This window comes from Chenopodium album, chromosome 5 (assembly GCF_948465745.1).
Source record: "Chenopodium album chromosome 5, dcCheAlbu1.1, whole genome shotgun sequence".
NCBI classification, from domain to species: domain Eukaryota; kingdom Viridiplantae; phylum Streptophyta; class Magnoliopsida; order Caryophyllales; family Amaranthaceae; genus Chenopodium; species Chenopodium album.
In genome coordinates this window covers 1,898,267-1,922,413 of record NC_137838.1, presented here as the reverse complement: position 1 = coordinate 1,922,413, position 24,147 = coordinate 1,898,267, and the positions used below count along the sequence as shown (strand labels likewise).

The window sequence follows — 24,147 nt, the reverse complement described above, 5'->3', positions numbered from 1 at the left end:
ATCAAGCACGAGTAAATTTTGCAAAATCTAATTGCAAACTTGTCACTTACCTGAGAATAAAAGCCATTAGTTGAATTAATAAATTATAATAAATTTGCAAACAATTATGCACCAAATGTCAGTATCTATGTCCGTGATAATTCATGTCCACTCCCAATAATGCTTTTGGCTTCAATAATTTAACAACCATAATCAGCGGAAGATAGTGATGCACTGATAAGACTGGAAGAAAATCAATGAAGTATAGAAAATTAGACAGTTGGATTTCTTTTCCTTGGGGCTACATAACTCGGGATTGCGAGACAGACGCAATATGCTACCAATGACGGGATCATACTGAGCTGGTGTCGTACAAAACTACTTCCGATTGATTAATAACTAGCACAATTATGATCACATTACAGATATACACAGCTGTATTATACAGTACGATTAGGACCTGCCATGCAGACTTCGCATGATCAAGGAAACCAACAATGGTAACTGAACTTGTAACAACAACCTATGAGCAAAACATCGAGGTCAGATGAATTGAACTTAGGATTAAGAACATAAAAACAGCTACCAGAACCATACGTTTCTTGAATCCAAAGCTTTTACATTAGTTGATACAAGAGGAAGAGCACCATAGAGGGAAATGAAATCGTTCAGGCATTTGCGTCTCTTGCTACTGTGATCTTTCAAATTACTAATGCCATATGCGCCAAGCTCATGTATTTTCCCTGCAAAATAAAGAATTTTTAGTTGACGCAACAAAATTTTAGTGACTTTAAAGTTTTTCTGCATGTACAATAAGAGAGCAAAGTCTTGACTTTTCTTTATTTAGAATTTTGATAATCCTGCACAAAATAAGCTAAAAGTCTCCTGAATCCAACCAAAAATTTACCACTACTGAGTCCAATTGATTTATGACTAGCTTTTCAATTGGCTGCCACAATGCCCACAATTACTTGACTGGCTTTGACAGCTGAAGTCCCAAGAATCGTTCCTCTGGCTAATCACTAACAAAGTATAATAGTATTACAGAAAACAACTTCAGTGGATCCACTGATAGACATATACGACACTAATTTCATTCTCTAAGTGATGTCACTTAATAGGGACAATGCAGCGTTACACTGACAGACATTACAATTGGGTATATCATGGGTGTGTTTACCAATTACCACACAGACAATGTTAGAATCCTGCCAGGGGGCGTGAGGAGTTCCCTTCCCTTGCACCCCCCCCCCCCCCCCCACCCCCACCCCCAAACCCACCCTCTCTTAGTTTCACAATTCTAGGCTTGTTCCAATACACGCACACACACCCCATTAAAAAAAGGTCAAAATTCTGCTAACCCACTTTCGGACACTGACAGCCCACAGAATAAAGTTTCCAAGCTCATGTTAAAGATTAAATTTTAATATTCATATACACAGTGTATTCTATTGAAACTCTTGGAGGTGACTAACAGAAGAAAATGCAGAAGGCTAAAATTCAAAGGAGGGTATGCTACTAAGCAGCACCAAACTGCAACGAATATTTAGTCTACAAAGTCTGCCCCCAACAGGAATGCAAACAGTGCCTCCCATAATTTCCTAAGATTCTATGAGTATATGAAACTAAGAAAAAACAAAAGAAACTCACTCCGTCATAAGGCCATGGTACTCTCTATTGGTATGGCTTATCATCTTTGCTTGTTCCCATTATGCTAGCATTGGTTAAAATCTCAGGACAGTCATTGTGAGATAGAGGGAGTAGTGTAAATTGTAATCACACATGCTATAATGCTCCTAATCAAAATTAAAGCAAGGTTCAAGTTCTTGCGAGACTTTGAGAGTTTGAGGTAAACCCATAGAACCTTGTTGTAGTCTCATGACTAATATAGCCTTCAGATACATAGCTTTGACAAGTACACAGCTATACAGACACTATCTTGAGTAGAGCTGTCAAAAGTTGACCTGACCCGAAATACCGACTCAAACCCAATTATTAACCAACCCATCTGAACCCGAAAAAATGGTGACCCAAACCCGACCTGAAACCAACCCTAGACTCGTGTTGACCCGAGTATGTGAGACCCGAACCCGAACATGAACTAACCTGGAGATGACCAGACCCAAATGTAACTCGTAAATTATTGACCTGAACCGAACCCGACTTGAACTGAAATTGACCCAAACCCGTTTTAACCCGTCAAAACCCGAATTTTACCCGACTTGTTACTAACCTAACCTGAATTCAACCCGAACCGTTTCTAACCCGACCCAAATTTAACCCAACCTGGTACAAACCCGACCCGAAATCAATCCGACTTGTTATTGACCTAACCAAAATTCAACCCGACTTGTTATTGACCCGACCCGAATTTTAACAGACCTATAACTAACCCGACCCAAAAATCCAACCCGATTTGTTACTAACCCGACTCGAAATCATCACACATTTTTTTGGCCCTACCTAAATTCAACCCAAATTGTTCCTGACCTGATTTCAAATCACCTTAAATGCAATTTAGATCACCTTATTATTGTTGATCAAAGCATTTTGTCTAGGGAGACCAAGTCGGTCCAGGCAGCAAAAGAAAGGAGTATCATCCTCAAATTTAAGAGTTATATATAGTATATATTTGTTGTACGGTCAAAGAAGATATTTATCTTCCTAAATTATAAACTATAGTTCCCTAGTATATTGCCATATATATTATATTCAAAGGAAATAATTAGCTTGATAAAAATGATAATTATCTATTTACAGTTAGTTGAACTCGAATATGACCTGACTTGGAAATGATTCGACCTGATTGTAACCTACAAATTATTGACTTGAACATAACCCGACTTGACTCCGAGAATGACCCGACTAGTAAATGACCCAACCTGATTATTGCCCGCAAATTAATGACTTGAAACAAACCCGACTTGTATCCGAGAATGACCCGATTTGAAAATGACCCGACCTGATTATAACCCGCAAATTATTGACTTGAACCGAACCCGACTCAAACACGAGAATGACCCAACCTGAATCTAACCCGCAAATTATTGACTTGAACCAAACCCGACTCGAACTCGAGAATTACCCTAACCCGTTTTAACCCGTGAAAACCCGAATTAAACCCGACCTATTGTTCACCCGACCCGAATGTAACCCGACCTTTATTAACCCGACATAAACCCAACCCAAACCCGATAAGAAGTATGACCCGACGTGACCCGACTCAAGCATGACCCAACCCAAACCCGACCCGCATAGGTTATGGAATTAATCCGGGTTGACCCGACCCACTCTTACCGACCCAAACCTGCCCATTTACCCGAATTAAAAGCTCTACCTGAAACCTCCAAAATTTCTCAAATAGCGTGGATATTAGCCTTCAATTTTGGAATTTTTTGGCTTTTTTTCACCCGGAAATAAAAATTGCCGAAATGTTTACCATGATCTCTAATACCCCGTGGGAGTCAAATTGGCTAGGAGGAACCATCCAATTTGCCATAAACAACCAATTTACCGATTTACAACTTGCACCGATTTCTTTAACTCAAGCTTACCACGAACATTTATGACAACATATAATGATCATATATGGACACAAACGGCATTATACGACCCCGAGATGTATCCCCTAAAATCTAAATGCTTTTCGATATCAGGTCCCGAAATATTCGAAATTTCTACAAAACCGTGGATATTAGCCTTCAATTTTGGAATAATTTGACTTTTTCGCTCGAATATAAAAATTGCCGAAATGTTTACCATGGTCCCAAATATCTTCCGGGAGTCGAATTAGGTGGGTGGAACCATCCTATTTGCCTTTAAAGTTTACAACTTACACCTATTTCATTAATTCAAGCCTACCACAAACATTTATGACAACAGATAATGATCATATATGGTTCCAAACGACATTATATGAACCCGATATGTATTCCCTAGAATTTCAAGACTTTACGACACCGGGCGCGAAGGCTCCAAAAATTCTCAAAAAGCATGGATATAGCCTTCAGTTTTTGAATTTTTTCGACTTTTTTTCGCCCAGCAATTAAAATTGCCGAAATGTTTACCATAGTCTCTAATACCCTTCGGGAGTCCAATTGGGTGGGTGGAACCATCCAATTTGCCTTTAAACGGCTAATTTATCAATTTCTAATTGTATCGATTTCATTAACTCAAGCCTACCACAAACATTTATGACAACATAAAATGATCATATAAGGTTCCAAACGACATTTTATGACCCCGAGATGTTTCCCCTAAAATCTAAAGGTTTTTCGACAACGGGCCTCGAAATCTCTAAAATTTCTGAAAAAGCGTTGATATTAGCCTTCAATTTTGAAATTTTTTTACTTTTCTTCGCTCGGAAATAAAAATTGCCGAAATGTTTACCATGGTCCCTAATACCCTCCGGAAGTCCAATTGGGAGGGTGGAACCATCCTATTTGTCTTTAAACGGCCAATTTACCGGTTTACAACTTGCAACGATTAAAATAACTCAATCCTACTACGAACATTTATGACAACATATAATGATCATATATGGTTCCAAACGACATTATATGACCGCGAGATGTATCCACTTAAATCTCAAAACTTTTCGACATCGGGTCTCAAAACATCCCAAATTTCTCAAAAAACATGGATTTCAATTTTGGAATTTTTTGACTTTATTTCGCCCATAAACAAAATTGCCGAAATGTATACAATGGTCCTTAATACCCTTCGGGAGTTCAATTGGGTGGGTGGAACCAACCAATTTGCCTTAAAACGGCCAATTTATCGGTTTAAAACTTACACCGATTTCATTAACTCAAGTATACCACGAACATTTATGACAACATATAATGATCATTTATGGTCCAAATGATATTATATGACTTCGAAATGAATCTCCTAAAATTTCAAGTCTTTTCGCCAACTGGCCTCGAAACCCCCAAAATTTCTCAAAAAGCGTGGATATTAGCCTTCAATTTTGGAATTTTATTACTTTTCTTCGCCCGAAAATAAAAATTGCCGAAATTTTTACTATGGTCCCTAATATCCTCCGGGAGTCCAATTGGGTTTGAGAAACCATCATATTTGCCATTAAACGACCAATTTACCGGTTTACAACTTGCACCGATTAAAATAACTCAAGCCTACTACGAACATTTATGACAACATATAATGATCATATATGGTTCTAAACGACATTATATGACCCCAAGATGTATCCCCTTAAATCTCAAAACTTTTCAACACCACGCCTCGAAACAACCTTAATTTCTCAAAAAGCGTGGATTTCAATTTTGGAATTTTTTTGACTTTTATTTGCCCGTAAATAAAAATTGCCGAAATGTTTACAATGGTCCCTAATACCCTCCGGCAGTCCAATTAGGTGGGTGGAACAATCCAATTTGCCTTCAAACGACCAATTTACCGGTTCACAACTTGCACTAATTTCATTAACTCAAGCCTACCACGAACATTTATGACAACATATAATGATCATTTATGGTTTCAAATTGGCATTATATGACCTCGAGATGTATCCCTTAAAATCTCAAGGATTTTCGACACTGGGCCTTGAAACCTCCAAAATTTCTCAAAAAGCATGGATATTAGCCTAAAATTTTGAAATTTTTTTACTTTTTTTTTTAATATAAATAAAAATTGCCGAAATGTTTACCATTGTCCCTAATACCCTACGGGAATTCAATTAGGTGGGTGGAACAATCCAATTTGCCTTTAAATGGTGAATTTACCGGTTTACAACTTGCATCGATTTCATTATCTCAAGCTTACCACGAACATTTATGACAACATATGACGACCATTTATGGTTCCAAACGGCATTTATGACCCCGAAATGTATCCCCTAAAATTTCAAAGATTTTCAACACCGAGCCTCTGAAACCTCAAAAATTTCTCAAAAAGCGTGCATACCCTTCAATTTTGGAATTTTTTTGACTTTTTTTCTCCCGAAAATAAAAATTGCCGAAATATTTACCAATTTTCCTAATACCCTTGGTAGTCCAATTAGGAAGATAGAATCATCCAAATTGCATTTAAACGGCCAATTACCGGTTTACATTTTGCACTTATTTCATTAACTCAAGCCTACAAAGAACATTTATGACAACATATAATGATCATTTATGGTTTCAAACATCATTATATGACCCCAAGATGTATCTAATAAAATCTCATTTCTTTTCGACACCTCCCCAAAACCTTCGAAATTTCTCAAAAAGCATGGATTTTGATTTTTTTTCTCGGAAATATAAATTGCTGAAATGTTTACCATGGTCCCTAATACCCTTAGTCCAATTAGATGGGTGGAACTATTCAATTTGTTTTTACACAAGCAATTTACTGGTTTACAACTTGTACCGATTTCATTAACTCAAGCCTACAACAAACATTTATGACAACAAATAATGATCACTTATGATTCCAAACGACATTAAATTGCCCTGAGATGTCTTCTCTACAATTTCGAGACTTTTAGACACCGGGCCCCGAAGACTCCAAAATTACTCGAAAAGCGTGGATATTAGCCTTCAATTTTTGAATTTTTTAACTTTTTTTCCCCCATAAATAAAAATTGTCGAAATGTTTACCATGGTCACTAATACTCTCGGGGAGTCCAATTGTGTGGGTGGAACCATCCTTTTTGCCTTTAAACGGCCTATTTACCGGTTTACAACTTGCACCGATTTCATTAACTCAAGCTTTCCACGAACATTTATGAAAACATACAATGATCATATATGGTTCCAAACGGCATTATATGATCTCGAGATGTAATCATAAAATTTCAAGGCTTTTCGACACCGAGCCTCGAAATCTCCAAAATTTCTCAACAAGCATGGATCTTAGACTTTAATTTTTGAATTTTTTAACTTTTTTTCGCACAAAAATAAAAATGGACGAAATGTTTACCATGGTCCCTAATACCCTTTGGAAGGCAAATTGGATGGGTAGAACCATCCAATTTGCCTTTAAACGGCCAATTTATTGGTTTACAACTTGCACCGATTTCATTAACTCAAGCCTACCAAGAACATTTATGACAACATATAATGATCATATACGATTCCAAACGGCATTATAAGACCCCGAGATGTATCCCCTAATTCTTAACGCTTTTCGACACCGGGCCCCGAAAACTCTAAAATTACTCAAAAAGCGTGGATATTAGCCTTCAATTTTGGAATTTTTTTTACTTATTTTCGCGCGGAAATAAAAAAATTCCGAAATATTTACCATGGTCCCTAATACCCTCCGGGCGTCCAATTGGGTGGCTGGAACTACCCAATTTGATTTTAAACGACCAATTTACCAATTTACAACTTGCACTGATTTCATTAACTCAAGCCTACTACGAACATTTATGATAACATATAATGATCATATATGGTTTCAAACGACATTATATGACCCCGTGAAGTATCACCTAAAATTTCAAGGCTTTTCGACTCCGGGCCTCGAAACCTCCAAAATTTCTCAAAAAGCATTCAATTTCGGAATTTTTGGACTTTTTTTCCTCGAAAATAAAAATTGCCGAAATGTTTACCATGATTGCACTGATTTCATTTACTCAAACCTACAACTAACATCTATGACAACATATAATGACCATATATGGTTCCAAACAGCATTATATGACCCCCAGATGTATTCCCTAAATTCTCAAGAATTTGCGACATCGTGCCCCGAAACCTCCAAAAATTTTCAAAAAGCATGGACATTAGCCTTCAATTTGTGAAATTTTTTACTTTTTTTCGCCAGAAAATAAAAATTGCCGAAATGTTTACCAAGATCCCTAATACCCTTCAATAGTCCAATTAGGTAGGTGGAACATCCAAATTGTCTTTAAACGGTCAATTTACAGGTTTACAACTTGCACCGATTTCATTAACTCAAGCCTACCACGAACATTTATGACAACAAATTGTGATCATATATGGTTCCAATCGACATTATATGACCCCGAGATGTATTCCCTAAAATCTCAAGGCTTTTCAATACCGGACCTCAAAACCTTTAATATTTCTCAAAAAACGTGGATATCTTTAATTTTGGAAATTTTTAACTTTTTTTCGCCCGGAAATAATAATTGCCGAAATGTTTACCATGATCCCTAATACACTTCGGGAGTACAATTGGGTGGGTGAAACCATATAATTTGTCTAAACACGGCCTATTTACCGATTTATAATTTCCACTGATATCATTAAATCAAGCCTACCACGAACATTTGTGATAACAAATAATGATCATATATGGTTCCAAACGACATTAAATGACCACGAGATGTAATCTCTAAAATTTCAAGACTTTACAACACCTGGTCCCGAATTCTCCAAAATTTCTCAAAAAACGTGGATATTAGCCTTTAATTTTGAAATTTTTTGACTTTTTTCGCTCGAAAATAAAAATTGCCGAAATGTTTACCATGGTCCCTAATACCATCCAGGAGTCCTATTGGGTGGTTGGAACCATCAGACTTGCATCGATTTCATTAACTCAAGCCTGCCACAAACATTTATAACAACAAATATTTATCATATATGGTTCCAAACAGCATCATATGACCCCGAGATGTATCCCCTAAAATTTCAAGACTTTTCGACACCGGGCCCCGAATCCTACAAAATTTCTCAAAAAGCGTGGATATTAGTCTTCAATTTTGGAATTTTTGGACTTTTTTTCGCTCGGAAATAAAAATTGCCGAAATGTTTACCATGGTCCCTAATACCCTTTGAGAGTCCAATTGGGTTGGTGGAACCATCCAATTTGTCTTTAAACGGCCAATTTAATTACCGGTTTACAATTTGCACCGATTTCATTAACTCAAGCCTACTCGAAAATTTATGACAACATATAATGATCATATATGATTCCAAACGGTATTATATGATCCCCAAATGTATCCCCTAAAATATTAATACTATTATACACCGGGTCCCGAAACCTCCAAAATTTCTCAAAAAGCGTGGATATTAAGCGTGCAATTTTGAAACTTTTGATTTTTTTTTGCCCGGAAATAAAAATTGCCGAAATGTTTACCATGGTCCCTAATATCCTTCGGAGTCCCAATTGGGTGGGTGGAACCATCCAATTTGCCTTTAAACAACCAACTAACCGGTTTATAACTTGCACCAATTTAATTAATTAATTCAAGCCTACTATGAACATTTATGACAACAAATAATGATAATATATAATTCCAAACGGCATTATATGACCCCGGGATGAATCCCATAAAATTTCAAGACTTTTTTATACCTGGCCACGAAACCTCCAAAATTTCTCAAAAAATGTGGATATTAACCTTCAATTTTGGAATTTTTAGACTTTTTTTAGTCCGAAAATAAAAATTGCCGAAATGTTAACCATGATCCCTAATATCCTTCGGGAATCCAATTGGGTGTGTGGATCCATTCAATTTGCTTTTGAAAGGCAATCTGCTTTTAAAAGGCAAATTTACCGGTTTACAACTTGCACCGATTTACCGGTTTACAACGGCCAATTTAATTAACATGCACCGAACCCGACTTGAATTGAAATTTACCCAAACCCGTTTTAACCTGTCAAAACCCGAATTAAACCTAATTTGTTACTAACCTGACGTGAATTCAACCCGATCTGTTCCCAACAGCCCGAACTTAACCCAACCTGTTACAAACCCGACCCGAAATCAACCTGACATGTTATTGAGCTGACTCAAATTCAACCCGACTTGTTATTGACTCAACCCGAATTTTACCATACCTATTACTTACCCAACCAAAAAATTCAACCCGATGTGTTATTAACCCGACTCGAAATTAACACGACTTGTTATTGATCCGACCTAAATTCAACCCAATTTTTCCTGACCCGATTTCAAATCACCTTAAATGCAATTTAGACCACATTATTATTGTTAATCAAAGCATTTTGTCTAGGGAGCCCAAGTCGGTCCAGAAAGGAACATCATCATCAAATTTAAGAGTTAAATATAATATATATTTGTTTTATGGTCAAAGGAGATAATTATCTTCCTAAATTATAGAATATAGTTTCCTAGTATATTGCCATATATATTATAGTCAAAGGAAATAATTAGCTTGATAAAAATGATAATTATCTGTTTATAGTTAGCTGAACCCGAATATAACCTGAGTTGGAAATGACCCGACCTGATTGTAACCTGCAAATTATTGACTTGAACATAACTCGACTTGAATTCGAGAATGACACGACTTGGAAATGACCCAACCTGATTATAAACCCCAAATTATTGACTTGAAACCGAGCCCGACTTGAACCCGAGAATGACCGGACTTGAAAATGACCTGACCTGATTATAATCCGCAAATTATTGACTTGAATCGAACTCGACTCAAACCCAAGAATGACCCAACCTGATTTTAACCCGCAAATTATTGAGTTGAACCGAACCCGACTCGAACCCGAGAATTACCCTAACCCGTTGTAACCCGTGAAAACCAGAATTAAATCCGACCCTATTGTTCACCCTACCCAAATGTAACCCGACCTGTTATTAACCCGACCTAAACCCGGCCTAAACCCGATAAGAAGTATGACCCGACGTGACTCGACCCAAGCATGACCCAACCCAAACCCGACCCGCATAAAAGCTCTAATCTTGAGCTCTTAGTTTATTTATTAAATAAAAAAATAATAATAATTAAAAAAAAAAGAGTAATAAGGGAAACATGGTCTTGGGGCAGATCATAACATCTTTGAAATAAAGTAGCACTTACCCTTGACCCAAATGGGAGGAGCAGCTGTGGCATTGGCGACAAGCAAGGACATCGCGATATCTTCACAGTTCCTGTGATGTAATTAACAAACCAGGAACGTGAAAAGGTGGAATTAACCTTGGAAAGAGAAATGATTCAAAGTAAGAAATTGCCCAAACCTCTCTCTTGTTACATAGTCACGGATGGATGCTGGCATCTGATTGGTATACATATCAAGATAGTTCCGATGGAAGAATGCTGCCTTTGACAAAACCATACTGTAAGTACCCGTCCACCAAACAGACCACCATCCTCCATAATCATAATACGCATGGCTATTCTTCTGCCATACAGAAAAAGAGTGGGTGTGTAAGAACCAAAAGCATAATATTTTGATAGTCTGATAAATACATCATCTCAATTCAATATTCTATCTCCTTACAAAAGTAAAGTTAAAATCCTCTGCACCACTGTTCACACAAATCATCTATTCAATCCTATCATACCTTATTACCCGTGTCTATTGAATGGTTTTCAGCAATGCATAAGTCGTGCTTTAGCTGTTTCTTCAATTTCAAAACCCATGAAGACCTTTAGAGAAACAAAATTAAGATCTTAATAATGTGGCTATTGTTTTTGAGAGAAGCTTTCTATTGGGGATTGATGAAGCTATTCCTTCCCATATCCCTTCAAAAATGAAAACCCTAATGCAACAATTGTCTGGAAGGACTCTGTAGCCAGCTCCAGCAATGTTCACAAGCAAGGTGAAGGGTGAAGCATACTTCTTTTGACTGGCCAGTAAAAATCTTACTAATGAACTTGATTGATGGTTAAAAAAAACATGCATGAATGATGTTCGAGCTCATAATGTCACTTCTCTAAATAGACTCTCCACCATCTTAAGACAGACTGTTACTTTGATACTTATGAACCACATGGTGGCAAAACTCAGCTTCAGTGAAGTTGTCACTCATCATCTTTCATATCTACAGTAATTAGGATATGATACCCTAAAACTAGTTTCGGGGGAGGGAAGAAATGGACATATAACTTATCGATAGGTCTACCTTTTCACCCAGCCAGTGCATGCGAGGAACAAATCCAACCATCGTTGATGGAGCAGTTTGCCACACGGTAAAAGCAAAGTCTAGTGCATCACAAGGTACAATGACATCATCATCAACAGAGAAGATTGCATCAGTCCTCAGGTCCTTAATTGGTTTGAATCTGTTGTTGAGATTATCTTCCTCATTCACATTAAACCTAAAGTTGGGTTTCCTAGCTGTACGGGACTTCGCTATCACAATCTTGTTAAGATAGTTTTTTAATTTACTTGAGGGACGATCACTCTCACTCCATACCACATGTATTGCATCGGTACCATGACATGAAGCATAATGAGCAACCGACTGCTTTAAAAGAGAATTGCGCTTCCATGTATTCATGAGTACAGTATATCCACCTCTGTGAAGGAGGAAAAAATTATATGGGAAACAAATCAGTAGAGAACTAGTTTACTCTAGCACCTTCAATTTCTTTCCAAACAAAGAACATGCTATATGATAAAGTTCTACTAAGGACCCTAAACACTCAAGTATACAAGCTTTGTACACACATGCACACGCAGAAATGCAATTACAGTGCATGCTTCCACACCCCTGCACATGCACACACATATAAAGGAAGTATATTCAGGAGTATACAGCATATAACCTAAATATGAAATGAAAGCAAGTGCAAAAATATTTATAGTAAGAGGCAATAAAACACAACTAATCAATTTATCAGAGAGATTACTATAGATCCCGATAGTTTTGAAATTCCGCATAATTATACACTTATAACTTTCGTATACATTCCAAAATATATAAATCTATCTACCATTAGATTTAGATCAAAATCTCCTTTCCCTTTGCAATACAGTCATCCAATAAATTGAGCCACTTAAATATTACACAAAATTTTAAGCAAGCATAGAAAACAAAATAATAAATTTGTATTGATGATACTAGAGTATGGAGTATTAAGCACTGCATACAAAGGGATATGATTTCCCTGAACTCAACAAACTCATACATCATCATTCCATCATTACTTCAGTGTAAGAGTTGTAACAGCCATACAAGCTAGTCCCCATTAAATATCACATTAGCACCTCTATGTTGCTTACCTTATCAGAGGCAAAACAAACAAACAAACAAAAAAATATTACAATGCTTAGACTAATCTATTAAAATTTCAATACTGATTTGCATTACAAAAGATTTGTCAAAAAGAGCTAAAAGCTATGTTTATCATGTTTCTATAATATTCTACTCTCCCATCAAATTCAGTTAATTGTATTTATTACCAGCTACAGGAATACCAAAACGACAATCACCCAAGTCATTAGGAAGTAAGAGGCACAATATAATTCCCGTAAGTAAAAAGTTGATCTAAAGTCTAGACTCTTCCCTTAGATCTCCTTCTATTACTTCTTTATGTCTCTATTCAAGCATCCAAAACTACTTTGATCCAGAAATTTGATTGATCATCCACCAAGTGCCGAGATAATAATCTAAAACATTAGGAAATGGAAGGAATCAACCCACCCTACTAGCCAAAAGAGTGACACCTTCCCTAATAGAGGTCTAATGAACTAGTTTTAAATTGCACTATACCATCCATGATCAACCACTCTTTCATAATTTAACATTTCCCAAGTCCAATTTTATCAACAAAATAACAATTTTTCACAAACATATACTTATATCATTCTAGCCTTCTAGATTAACCCCAAAACAGTTAGTAAACTTCAAATCATTAGAATTTACTACCTCCGTTTCATATTATTTGCAACTTTGGAATATTTAATATCTCACAAATAATACCCAAAATTGCAAATAAAATGAAATGGAGGTAGTACATCAATTCGCCAACACACCCGAGTTCACTACATAATTCTTGCTATATGCCTAAGACTCTAAGAACACACAATCTAAAACCCAGATCACTCAAAAGCTAAAGTAGACTGCTTTCATAAATTACACGCCTAGTTCAAAGAAATCCCATATCCAATCAATTTAACAATCATAGTAATTGGAGTTTCATATGCTTTATGTTTATCTCTATTAAAATTTTCCATTTTATGAACTTACTAGTGACATTAATTTCATAGCAATCCCAATTAAACCAAGATCTTAATTCCCAAATATAATAATTATATATATAATCACAATTCAATACTCAAATGTTAAAATCAACAAAACATAAACAGAAAATTATAATAATTGCAGAAAAGAACAAATAAAAGAAATAAAATTACCTAGAAGGAGAAAAAGAAGAAGAAGAGGAGTGAAGATTCCAGCCAAATGAAGAGGAAATTCGGGAGGAGAAAAAAACGACGCCGCAAAACGCAAATAAAATGAGAAGGAGAAGCTTAAGCTTAGCTATATGACTGAGACGCCGGAAAATTTGGAAGCGTTGATGGTAAGGACCTCTAATGGCAGCTTTTTCTTTCGCCGGAGAGTAAAATCCGCCGTTATTTTCGCCGTCTCTAATGGCGATTAGGTTAAGTGTCGTCATTTTCCGGCGAAACTCCGGCAAAGAATTGTTTTAAGGGTGTTGGATAGTTCGATCTGGTAGTTGAATTTTATTCGTTATGAAAATTCTAAGGGCACGCTGTAATTTTATTATTTTTTTTTTTTTTTGAAAGAATGGCACGCCGTAATATCAGTATTGATTTTTTTTTTTTTTTTCTATGCAAATTAGTGTTGAATTGTTGATATATAAGTATAATTAGTGTATAACTATGTCACTGACATTTGTTGTACCGTGAGAGTGAGGGATAGCTCAAGTGGTTAGAGCTTCTCTCCTGTTTCAGGAGATTTTGAGATCGATTCTCGCCCCGGCCCTTGTGGGCATTGTGGCTCTCTAAACACCAAAAAAAAAAAACATTTGTTGTACTGTTGGGCTTTTAAGAGCAAAAATTGACAGTTTGTGTAGGTGATTTTGGGAGGAAGAAATTGGGTTTTTTTTTTTTGGTCATATGTTTATGGACTTGAAGATTTTTTATACTCTTACCAAGTTTCTACTTTTCTAGTGTTTGTATACGTATAGGCATGACCGTATGATATTTGAGTGAGCATGGTTGATTAAAATCGTCTATATACTTTAATTTTAACTTGGAACCTACTAAGGGTCTGTTCTCATTGACTGAACTCAGCTGAACTTAACTGAACTGAACTGAACTAAACGGAGTTGAACCGAACCGAACCGAACTGAACATAGCTGAGCTGAACTGAATATTTTATAAGAGAAGGAAATTAGGAGCTGAACTGAACTGAACTGAACTGAACTGAGCTGAGCTGAACTGAACTGAACTGAACTGAATTTCAACGTAAGAGAACAGGCCCTAAATATGTCAAGTTCGAATTATCATAAATTTGAAGTTGATTTAAAAATTTTGAAGTTTAATGTTATAACTTAACTACATATGTGTTAATGTGTTACGGTATTACCTAAGCTCATTAACACTCGCCCCTCATCCTTTTAATAGCTTGTCTAATCTTTTTTTTTTAACAATTAACTTGCCACATTAACCAATTTTGACAGTCAACTTCAATAACCTAGTCATAATAGACTTTTTTTTCCTTTTTTTTTTTTTTTTTTTTTTTTTTTTTTTTTTTTTTTGACAGGCAAGTCATAATAGACTTTAATTTTAGCTGGTTTGTCACAAATAATACTAATCCAATTTAATAATACTCCCTCCGTCCCTAAATTATATTCCTACATCTAGCATTTATTGCTCACATAGTAGAGGAATATAATTTAGGGACGGAGGGAATATCTTCAAAATAAAGTTTGAGAAGGTCCAAATATATGTACTCTTACCACTAATTAAATTAATCAAAAAGCTGTTTCTTCCCAATTTTTTTAAAAAAACTCTACTGTAATATTGCATTCATTAATTCATACCATATCATAATACAATATCCTCTTCCTGTAAAAAAAAAAAAAAAAAAGGTCCAGCCCTTAGTCTTATTCAGAGATAAATTGAAGTCCTTTTCCATTACAGTAACAAAAAAGAAAAAAAAAAAAAAAAAAAAAAAAAAAAAAAAAAAAAAAAAACCAAGTACATGGTAAATAACTTGAACCTACTACTGTCCCAATTCAAACTAATGAAGTGTCTTTATCCTCAGTGATTCTAATTGGACGGTGGTAACCACATCATCACTACAGGACTTCTTACTTTGTGAGTTGCATCCTTCCACATTAAGTACCCAACTTCTGGTGCTGGCTGCCTCGAAACCGTCTTAAATGTAACCTTGTAAGACAGCTTCTGATACAGCTTGGTAAAGTGCAGGACCTTTGGTTCAACAACCACTTTAGCACCCTTAAACGGGGTGACTCTAGCACGGTAACTCGATACAGGTTGACCGACATTTGTGACTGTCCTTTGAACAGTTATACTAGAGATGCTCGCATTTGATGTAAAGACAACTGATAAAGCAGGGTAGTTCAAGTCCCCTGCTGCCTTGGAAAGTTTGTTATGGCAAGCCAATTTACCACCTCTTGAGAAAATCTTGAGCTGTGTGGGAGTTGGATTTTGGGCACAGAGGAACTCGAAGTAGTCTTGAGGGGTAATGTCGTAGACCAAACCAGGGTTGAGAGCTCTCACCGGGTTTATATGACCAGCCCCGTGATCAAAAGGGCTTGAGGGTGTCTCAGTTGCTGCATCAATTAGTGGTCTCCTACTATTACCATGGATATATGCTGTAGTCATTAAAGCAGATTTTATGGCAGCAGGACTCCAAGTTGGGTGCCTAGCCTTGATCAAGGCGGCCACCCCACTAACATGAGGGCACGACATTGATGTACCCGACAGTACATTGAACTTGACTCTTCTTGTATCAGCAGACACGCCTGAGGGGCCTGTGCTGCCAGTCCACGCTGCAAGGATGTTCACGCCAGGGGCTACCATATCCGGCTTCAGGACTTCCAAAGATAGGATGTTGGGTCCTCTGGAGGAAAATGCTGCAACCACAGGTGATGGTCTGATGCCTACTTTAGTGCCAAGGAAAGATATAGTTGCTGTGGCATTTGCACGCGATGCATAACGCTTTATGATGTTGCCTTCCTTTTCTCCCACTGCAACTGCCGGGAGCAGGTGACAATCAGCTACTAACTCCTCACCATTAGCTGCAGTATTGGCTAGGATCATGCCTATTCCTCCAGCTTGTTTCACTACTTGACCCTTCTGAACTCGAGGGCTGATTCCACGGTCACAAATCACAATCTTTCCCTGCACTTTTCGTCGATCAAGAGTACCTATTGAACAATGAAATGAGTAAACAAGTTAACAAGTGTACAAACATTGCTATTCTATATTCTACAGTCTACACTGCATCAAATGCATTCTTAGTCATTTTAGAATATTCTTATTTTGGCTAGTAGAGTACTACACTTAATAAAAATTTGTCATTTTCATGTATCATGCTATATTGAGTGACAACCTTATACAAATGGTGATTTCAGACAAAGGAATGGTAGGCCATGTTTTCATCTCACACCGTCTAAACTTAACGTCACTCTCTAAATTTAGTAAGTTAAACTTTCCACCAATCAAACACGACCAACAAAATATTAGGACGTAGGATTGAATGGAGTATAAAACGAAAACTGCACAACATTAGTAACGCGTCAACTTTTACATTTAATCAACTATCAACCTTGCATGTGAAGTGTCATAGCTAATTGACTAGTACGGACTACGGAGTACCCTTATAACTTCTAACAACTGCAGGACATTAAAATTTTCATCTAACACTACAGTGCATCATAATTCTCATTACACCTACACAATAATTAATTAACTCTCACAATACTTATCTAACTATAATTGAGATTGTGTATTCATAATTGCACCAATAACACCAATTCAATTCAATTCAGCAATTCATTCTAATGCATAAATTACTACAGTAGCAATGTGAAATATACTCCATTAACATTCTAATACAACAACAGGCTTAGTTCCGAAATAATTTGGGGTCGACTAACATGACTTATAAAAATGTAAGGTTCTTCAAGAAGTAGCAAGTATTGGTATGCATACCTTCCAAGCACAAGGAATTCGGATCCGGACTAGTTGAGTTACTCCCCAAATACACAACCGGGTAAAGCTTCTCAGGTGACAAATGCATTCTCCCTTTATAGATAGACACCCCACTAAATGATTTCCCACTCCCAAGCCTAACAATACTAGGGAAATTCCTATCCAACGTGCTCGCCCCGACGGTGGCAACCCACGGGGCGACATTGGTAAGACTAACCGGTTCAGGCCCAGCATTACCCGCCGAGCACGAAACAAATACTCCCTTCTCCATAGCTCCAAATGTAGCCACTGACAAGCTATCCCGAAAGTAGGACGACACTCCACCTCCTAGAGAGATAGAGAGTACGTCCACTCCATCTGACACTGCTTGATCAACCGCCGACAAGATGTCTGAACTGAAGCACCCCCCAGTCCAGCACACCTTGTAGGCAGCGATCCTGGCCCGAGGGTACATCCCTCGGGCCGTGCCTTGTGCGTAGCCAAGTAGGCTCGCACCATGCACTGGGGACCCGGCCACGGTCCCAGCAGTGTGGGACCCGTGGCCGTCTTGGTCCCTAGGAGACTTATACTCCATCTCCTCATTTATTTTCCCCGTGGCAGACTCATACCCCTTGTAAAACACCCTTGCACCAACAATCTTCTTATTACAATGCCGATCCGGGTCAAAAGCCCGACCCCGCTCGCATGCACCCTTCCACCGGGCCGGGATCGGGCCATACCCCGAGTCATTAAAACTCGGGCTTTCAGGCCAGATCCCGGTGTCCAACACCCCCACAACGACGTCGTAATTCCCTTGGGCTCGGGCCTTGTCAATAACCACTTCCTCTTTATCCAAGCCCAAAAACATTGGGCTTCTAGTAGTATGCAGTTGGTACATTGTCTCCGGAAACAAAGCCACAACCCCATGATCTCGGCCCAATCTAGAAGCCTCTTCTTCAGTGAGTCGGGCCGCAAGCCCGTGAAAAGCATTCTGATAATTGTAGATAATCCTGCTATCTTCATCTGCAACAATTGAGCCAATTTTGGAAGAATACCAATCAAAATGATTAGTAAAAACCAATGGCATAGCTGAATTATCCATTTGAATAATATATGTCTTCTTTGTTGTTGAAGCAACAACAAAATTAAAACATAATAAAAATAACAAAAAACATACTACCAAAAATTTTGATTCCTTAAACATTTTTTTTTTCTTCTTGTTAATTTTCTCTCAAAAAAAGAGGAGAGAGAAAAATAAAAATGTGAAGTGGGAAATGAAGAGTGCAAAATATAAGTGTCGTAATTATGTGAATGTATTAAAGGAGGTGGGTGATGCCATGAATGCAGAGTAAAATAGGGTAGTACAGAAGATGGTGGTGAAAATTAATTTGGGATGACAATGTAATGTAATGCAACATGGCATATGATATATGATATGGTCTTTTTTATTTTTATGTTCCAATTTTTTTCATGTAATAGAAGAGGCACTGATTTTTCTGTCTAGGATAGAGTGTTTCATCTAGACAGGAATTATTTTTATTTCAATGTTTGATAAACAGAGGTCCTATCTCTAGCTACTTTGAATTATGGAGTATTAGAGAGTGACAGTAAATTTAATGTAACTTCGGGTTTGAATTATCGAGTTTTAAAGGTTGGTTATACGCATTAATGGATAACATTGTCGTTACGTGTTTTTTGTTTTTTCACCTTGTGTAAATTATTACTGTATGATACTCTCGTAGTTGTGTATACGTACCATTTTTTTTTTTAAACGAGCATTCTTACAAAATTATGTTATACTAGTAAATGAAGAAAACATTGATTAGTACCTTTTGGTACGTGATGAAAAAATGAAAGAGGGAATTCAGGAAAATATCTAGCAAGATGGATTTATGGTGGATTGGTGGAAAGATGATTTCATTAAAAGTAAGATTGGTCCCTACTGTGGCTCGCAACTTGCATGTAGGAATTGAGTTAATGACCTCATCTGAGGACCGCCTGCCACCTCTGGGTTCTTGCCAATGACAAATCGGCTAACTTTATGAAATTGTTGAGCTTAGAAGATTATTAGAAAACAATTTCATAAGTTAGCCAATTTGAAATGAAATTATAATATTGGATTATATATACAATTAAACTAGTTTACGTCCGTAATTTGTATTTTTAGATTTTATACTTCCTCCGTTCTTTTTTTATTGTACCATAGGAGGTTGGCACAAGATTTTTGGTAGTGGAAAATAGGATGAGAGAGAAAGGTAAAAATACAAGATTGTCCATGTAATGGTATTCATAAACTAAATAATCATGTGTTGAAAAGTAAGGGTATATTTGGTATTTGTAGTGTGTACACAAGTACTTATTTTCCTAACATAAAAATGGTGCAATATTTGTAATACTTCCTTAAAAAGCAAGTGGTGTAATATTTAAAAAAAAAAAACGGTAGAAGTACTATAAGTGAAAAATCACATGAGTTAAAAAAACAAAAATCACATTAATTCTTTAGCAGATTATCATTGGGTTTGGGCTCATGATCATATAAAATTATATGGGCCTGAACCTCCACGATGTCCTTTATTGGGCTTCCAATTATTTTTGTAATTCCTTTACGGTCTTCCACGAAAAAAAAAAATAATAATAAAATAAAATAAAATAAAAATTGGAAATAAAAAAATCGTCGACAGCAGGGTTCGAACCTGCGCGGGCGAAGCCCAACAGATTTCAAGTCTGTCTCCTTAACCACTCGGACATATCGACTCTTATGTTTGGTTTGTCGCTTCTAATTTATATAAATATTTTGCACCTGAAAATATGACATTTTTTTGAAGTCAATTTCTTATGAAGCATATAATTGATCAAACGATTACATAACAAAGTACTTTGTATCAATTATCTCATCTACCCTCTCATATCTTATTACTACGTATTTCAAAACGATCTAAATTCAAAAGTAATAAGTACTCCGTAAATTTTATAGAAATGAATTTCTTAAGAAGCATATAATTGATCAAACGATTACACAATATTTTGTATCATTCATCTCATTTACCCTCTCATATATTAATATTTTTGGAACAATCTAAATTTAGAAATTATACCTTGTTTTGAGATGGAGGATATTAAACTGTAGTCTATCTTTAATTTCAACTAGTTAGGATTTTTTTTTTTTTTTAAAAAAAAGTTTTCCAAAACTAGTGTCAAAAACTGGCTCGATCCGACCCGACCCGAAAAAACGCAGTTCATATATCGATACGTATAGACATACTAAATTACTAATATAGCATGATTCAACTATAAAATAGGTCCGACATAACCTGACTGAACCTCACCAAATTAACACCACTATCTATAATATGCATATATGCTCATAATGCATATAATTAGTAAATGTAAACTAGCTAACATACTAAGGTGATACGCAACACATGGGATTGAATCTTGTTTACCTCAATGTCCTAGGCATGCCTTTTTTTATATCTTCATTCAAACCTATAGGGTTTCCCATTCCAGCAACTATATACACTACTTTGACCGAAAGTAAAGTGTAAGATAAATAAACTTCATTACATTAAGAAATCTTGAATTCTAAATTTCTAATAAGTTTTACTTGTAACTTTTACCCACCTGCTTCCAAACTAGAAACAACCTATAGTAATTAAAGAAACAACACAACAATAATACAGTAAATTAAACAAATCAAAACCTAGCAGAAAGATTCAAAGGTACTACAGTAACAAATTTTCACCATATGAATTGGTGCAGATTTGCAGAAGGCATACACGTTTACAGTTTACTAGGTATGCCTTCCAATTACTGCAATTTGACTCTTGTTTTTACCTAATTACCTCATAGTAAATGCGACCACCTACTAGTTTATTTATGAAAGCATGTCCAATAAATTTAACATACCACTTTTTTTAATTGCTAGTACTAGAATTTTTTCTTAAAATTTTCTATGTTCCATTATATTCAGAGTTATATATATATATATATATACTTCTTAACTTTTACTCATTCTCATCAAATAAGAAAAAATAACCCCTTATTTTCCCAATTTCCCCTTTATTTTATTTTTCTCTCTTCTATGGAGTTACTTTCAATCCTACAAAATTTTCACAACTTACCAGTATTAGAACATCTCAAGTTCTTAGCAACTTTAGTCTTTGCTTCATTTAAATCATTTCTAATTCTCCTAGAATATGATATATTTTTCCATATTATTATTCTAACTGTATGCATAATTTCATACATTATAGCTTATTATTTTCATTCAAAACCTCCTAACATATACCTAGTAGATTTTTCATGTTATAAACCTCCAAATTATTGTAGAATCCCACTTTCTTCATTTATAGAACATGTTCATCTAATCAACTATTTTAACAAAGAAAGTGCGGAATTTATGTCCAAGATCCTCAATTCTTCGGGCCAAGGCCCAGAGACTTATCTCCCACCACCTTTGCATTACATTCCTCCTAAGCCCGCCCATTACGACGCCGTCGAAGAGGCTAAAATGGTCATTTTCCCTATGATGGAGGATCTTCTACTAAAGTCCAATCTCTCTTCTCTTGACATTGACATTCTCATTGTTAATTGTAGTGGGCTTTGCCCTTCTCCTAGTTTAACATCATTAGTTGTTAACAAGTTCAAACTAAGGCCCAATGTTAAGAGCTTTAATATCTCTGGAATGGGCTGTGGTGCTAGTATGATTGCTTTGGGCCTGGCCCATAACTTGCTCTTGGTCCATCAAGAGTCGAATGCGGTTGTTTTGAGTACTGAGATCCTAACTACGGGTTGGTATTCGGGTAATGAACGGCCCAAATTGGTAATAAACTGCCTCTTCCGAATGGGTGGGGCGGCCATTTTGTTGTCGAATCAAAAACTAGCCCGGAAGAAGTCCAAATATCGAGTTATTTGGACTTCTAGGGCCCAACAAGCCATCAATGATTGGGCCTATAAGTCAGCATTTCGAGAAGAGGATTCTAATGGGCTTACTGGGGTTACTCTTAATAAGGACATCTTAGAAGCTGCTTCGGATATGATCCGGGCCCAACTAATCGCTCTCGGATCCTTTATGTTGCCTACTTGGGAGAAGTTAAAGTTTGTTACATCTATTGCTAAGAAGAAATATTGGAAGAAATCAGCTGAGATTTATGTGCCAAATTTCAAAACGATCATCCAACATTTTTGCTTGCCGGTATCCGGAAAGCCAGTGATAAGGGAGATAGGGAAAGGGCTGAGATTGGGGGATAGAGAAACGGAGGCAGCTTTGGCTACATTGCATAGGTTTGGGAACCAGTCTTCTTCTTCTTTGTGGTATGAATTGGCCTACATTGAAGCTAAGGAGAGAGTGAAAAAAGGAGATAGAGTTTGGATGCTTGGGATGGGAAGTGGGCCTAAGTGTACAAGTATTGTATTAGAATGTATTAAGCCCATTGTTGGTGAGTCCAAGAAGGGCCCATGGGCTGGATCCATATATAAGTATCCAGCTTTAGCATTTAATAGTTGAGAATAATCTCTTCAGACATGAATACATCAGTTTTATAATATGCTCTGTTTAAAATGTGCAGTACTGATAGAATAATGTATGTGTACTGTAATTTTGAATTGTTGTAACATGTTCCACATAAAACTTTATCTAGTAACACTTTTTTAAGCCTTGTAAATGAAAGTCTACTATAAATAAACAAAACTTCAACCAAAAAGTAAAACCAACGGTCTTACAAGGATGAGTCGACAACAAACTTTCATCCCAAAACTAATTCTTCATATAAATCAAACTACTCGTACATGTATCCTATAATTTTCGCCAAGCCAATTCACTTTGTTTTACAAAAAATGGATCGCCAATACACCAAATAATATACAAAGTGACCCTATATGGCTATATGTAATAGTGCTCACTTGTGAACCATTCAGTCTTTGGGCAGGGTGAAGAAACAAAGAAATAATGGAAGGATGGATACAAACAGGAGAAATGATCTTTTGTTTCTGTTTGGTACCATGTCTCTTTATATGTCTTATCTGTTGTCTTTAGCTTTCCTTATCTCATTATTACAATCCCTATTTCACAAACTTAACAAAAACTAACCAGAACTTGAAAGTTTTGACCAACTAATTAGGATTAACACCAAAGTATGAGTTTTTGTTTTCAAGTTATACAACCATACACAACCTCATAAAAAGTTCATAGTATAGAATGTGAAATTTAGATTTTGAATCAGGAAAGGCATAAAAAAGCAAGCTAGAATGCATCATGGTTTTTAATCAATCTATTGATTCTATAAGCTTTCTACTATTGTAGACTATACTCATTACTCACTATAGTACTAGATACCGAAGTGTGTAACTACTAGTTAA

At 36.4% G+C, this 24,147-nt stretch overlaps 2 protein-coding genes, 1 non-coding gene and 1 pseudogene across 4 annotated transcripts; 1 reads left to right on the top strand and 3 right to left on the bottom strand.

Moving 5' to 3' along the window:
* Nucleotides 1-223: 223 nt before the first annotated feature.
* LOC145630012 (glycosylinositol phosphorylceramide mannosyl transferase 1-like) lies at nt 224-14,441 on the bottom strand. 2 transcript variants are annotated; one of them, XM_081682253.1, is made up of 6 exons: nt 14,020-14,441; nt 11,783-12,179; nt 10,895-11,058; nt 10,737-10,807; nt 577-722; nt 224-502 (listed from the first exon to the last, which is right to left on the bottom strand). In XM_081682253.1, the coding sequence occupies exons 1-6, from the start codon at nt 14,277-14,279 to the stop codon at nt 332-334; spliced, it is 1,209 nt and encodes a 402-aa protein (XP_081538379.1). In that variant the 5' UTR covers nt 14,280-14,441; the 3' UTR covers nt 224-331. The 2 variants fall into 2 exon arrangements, with proteins under 2 accessions (XP_081538379.1, XP_081538380.1); XM_081682254.1 differs by having other exon boundaries at nt 351-722; nt 14,020-14,438.
* Nucleotides 14,442-15,759: 1,318 nt separating this feature from the next.
* Nucleotides 15,760-19,484, bottom strand: LOC145630010 (subtilisin-like protease SBT1.3). Its single transcript, XM_081682252.1, has 2 exons — nt 17,812-19,484; nt 15,760-17,024 (listed from the first exon to the last, which is right to left on the bottom strand). The coding sequence occupies exons 1-2, from the start codon at nt 18,992-18,994 to the stop codon at nt 15,901-15,903; spliced, it is 2,307 nt and encodes a 768-aa protein (XP_081538378.1). The 5' UTR covers nt 18,995-19,484; the 3' UTR covers nt 15,760-15,900.
* Nucleotides 19,485-20,462: 978 nt separating this feature from the next.
* TRNAS-UGA (transfer RNA serine (anticodon UGA)) lies at nt 20,463-20,544 on the bottom strand. Its single transcript has one exon. It is a non-coding gene; the product is annotated as a tRNA-Ser (tRNA).
* Nucleotides 20,545-21,742: 1,198 nt separating this feature from the next.
* On the top strand, nt 21,743-23,296 carry LOC145631291 (3-ketoacyl-CoA synthase 5 pseudogene; annotated as a pseudogene).
* Nucleotides 23,297-24,147: the final 851 nt, after the last annotated feature.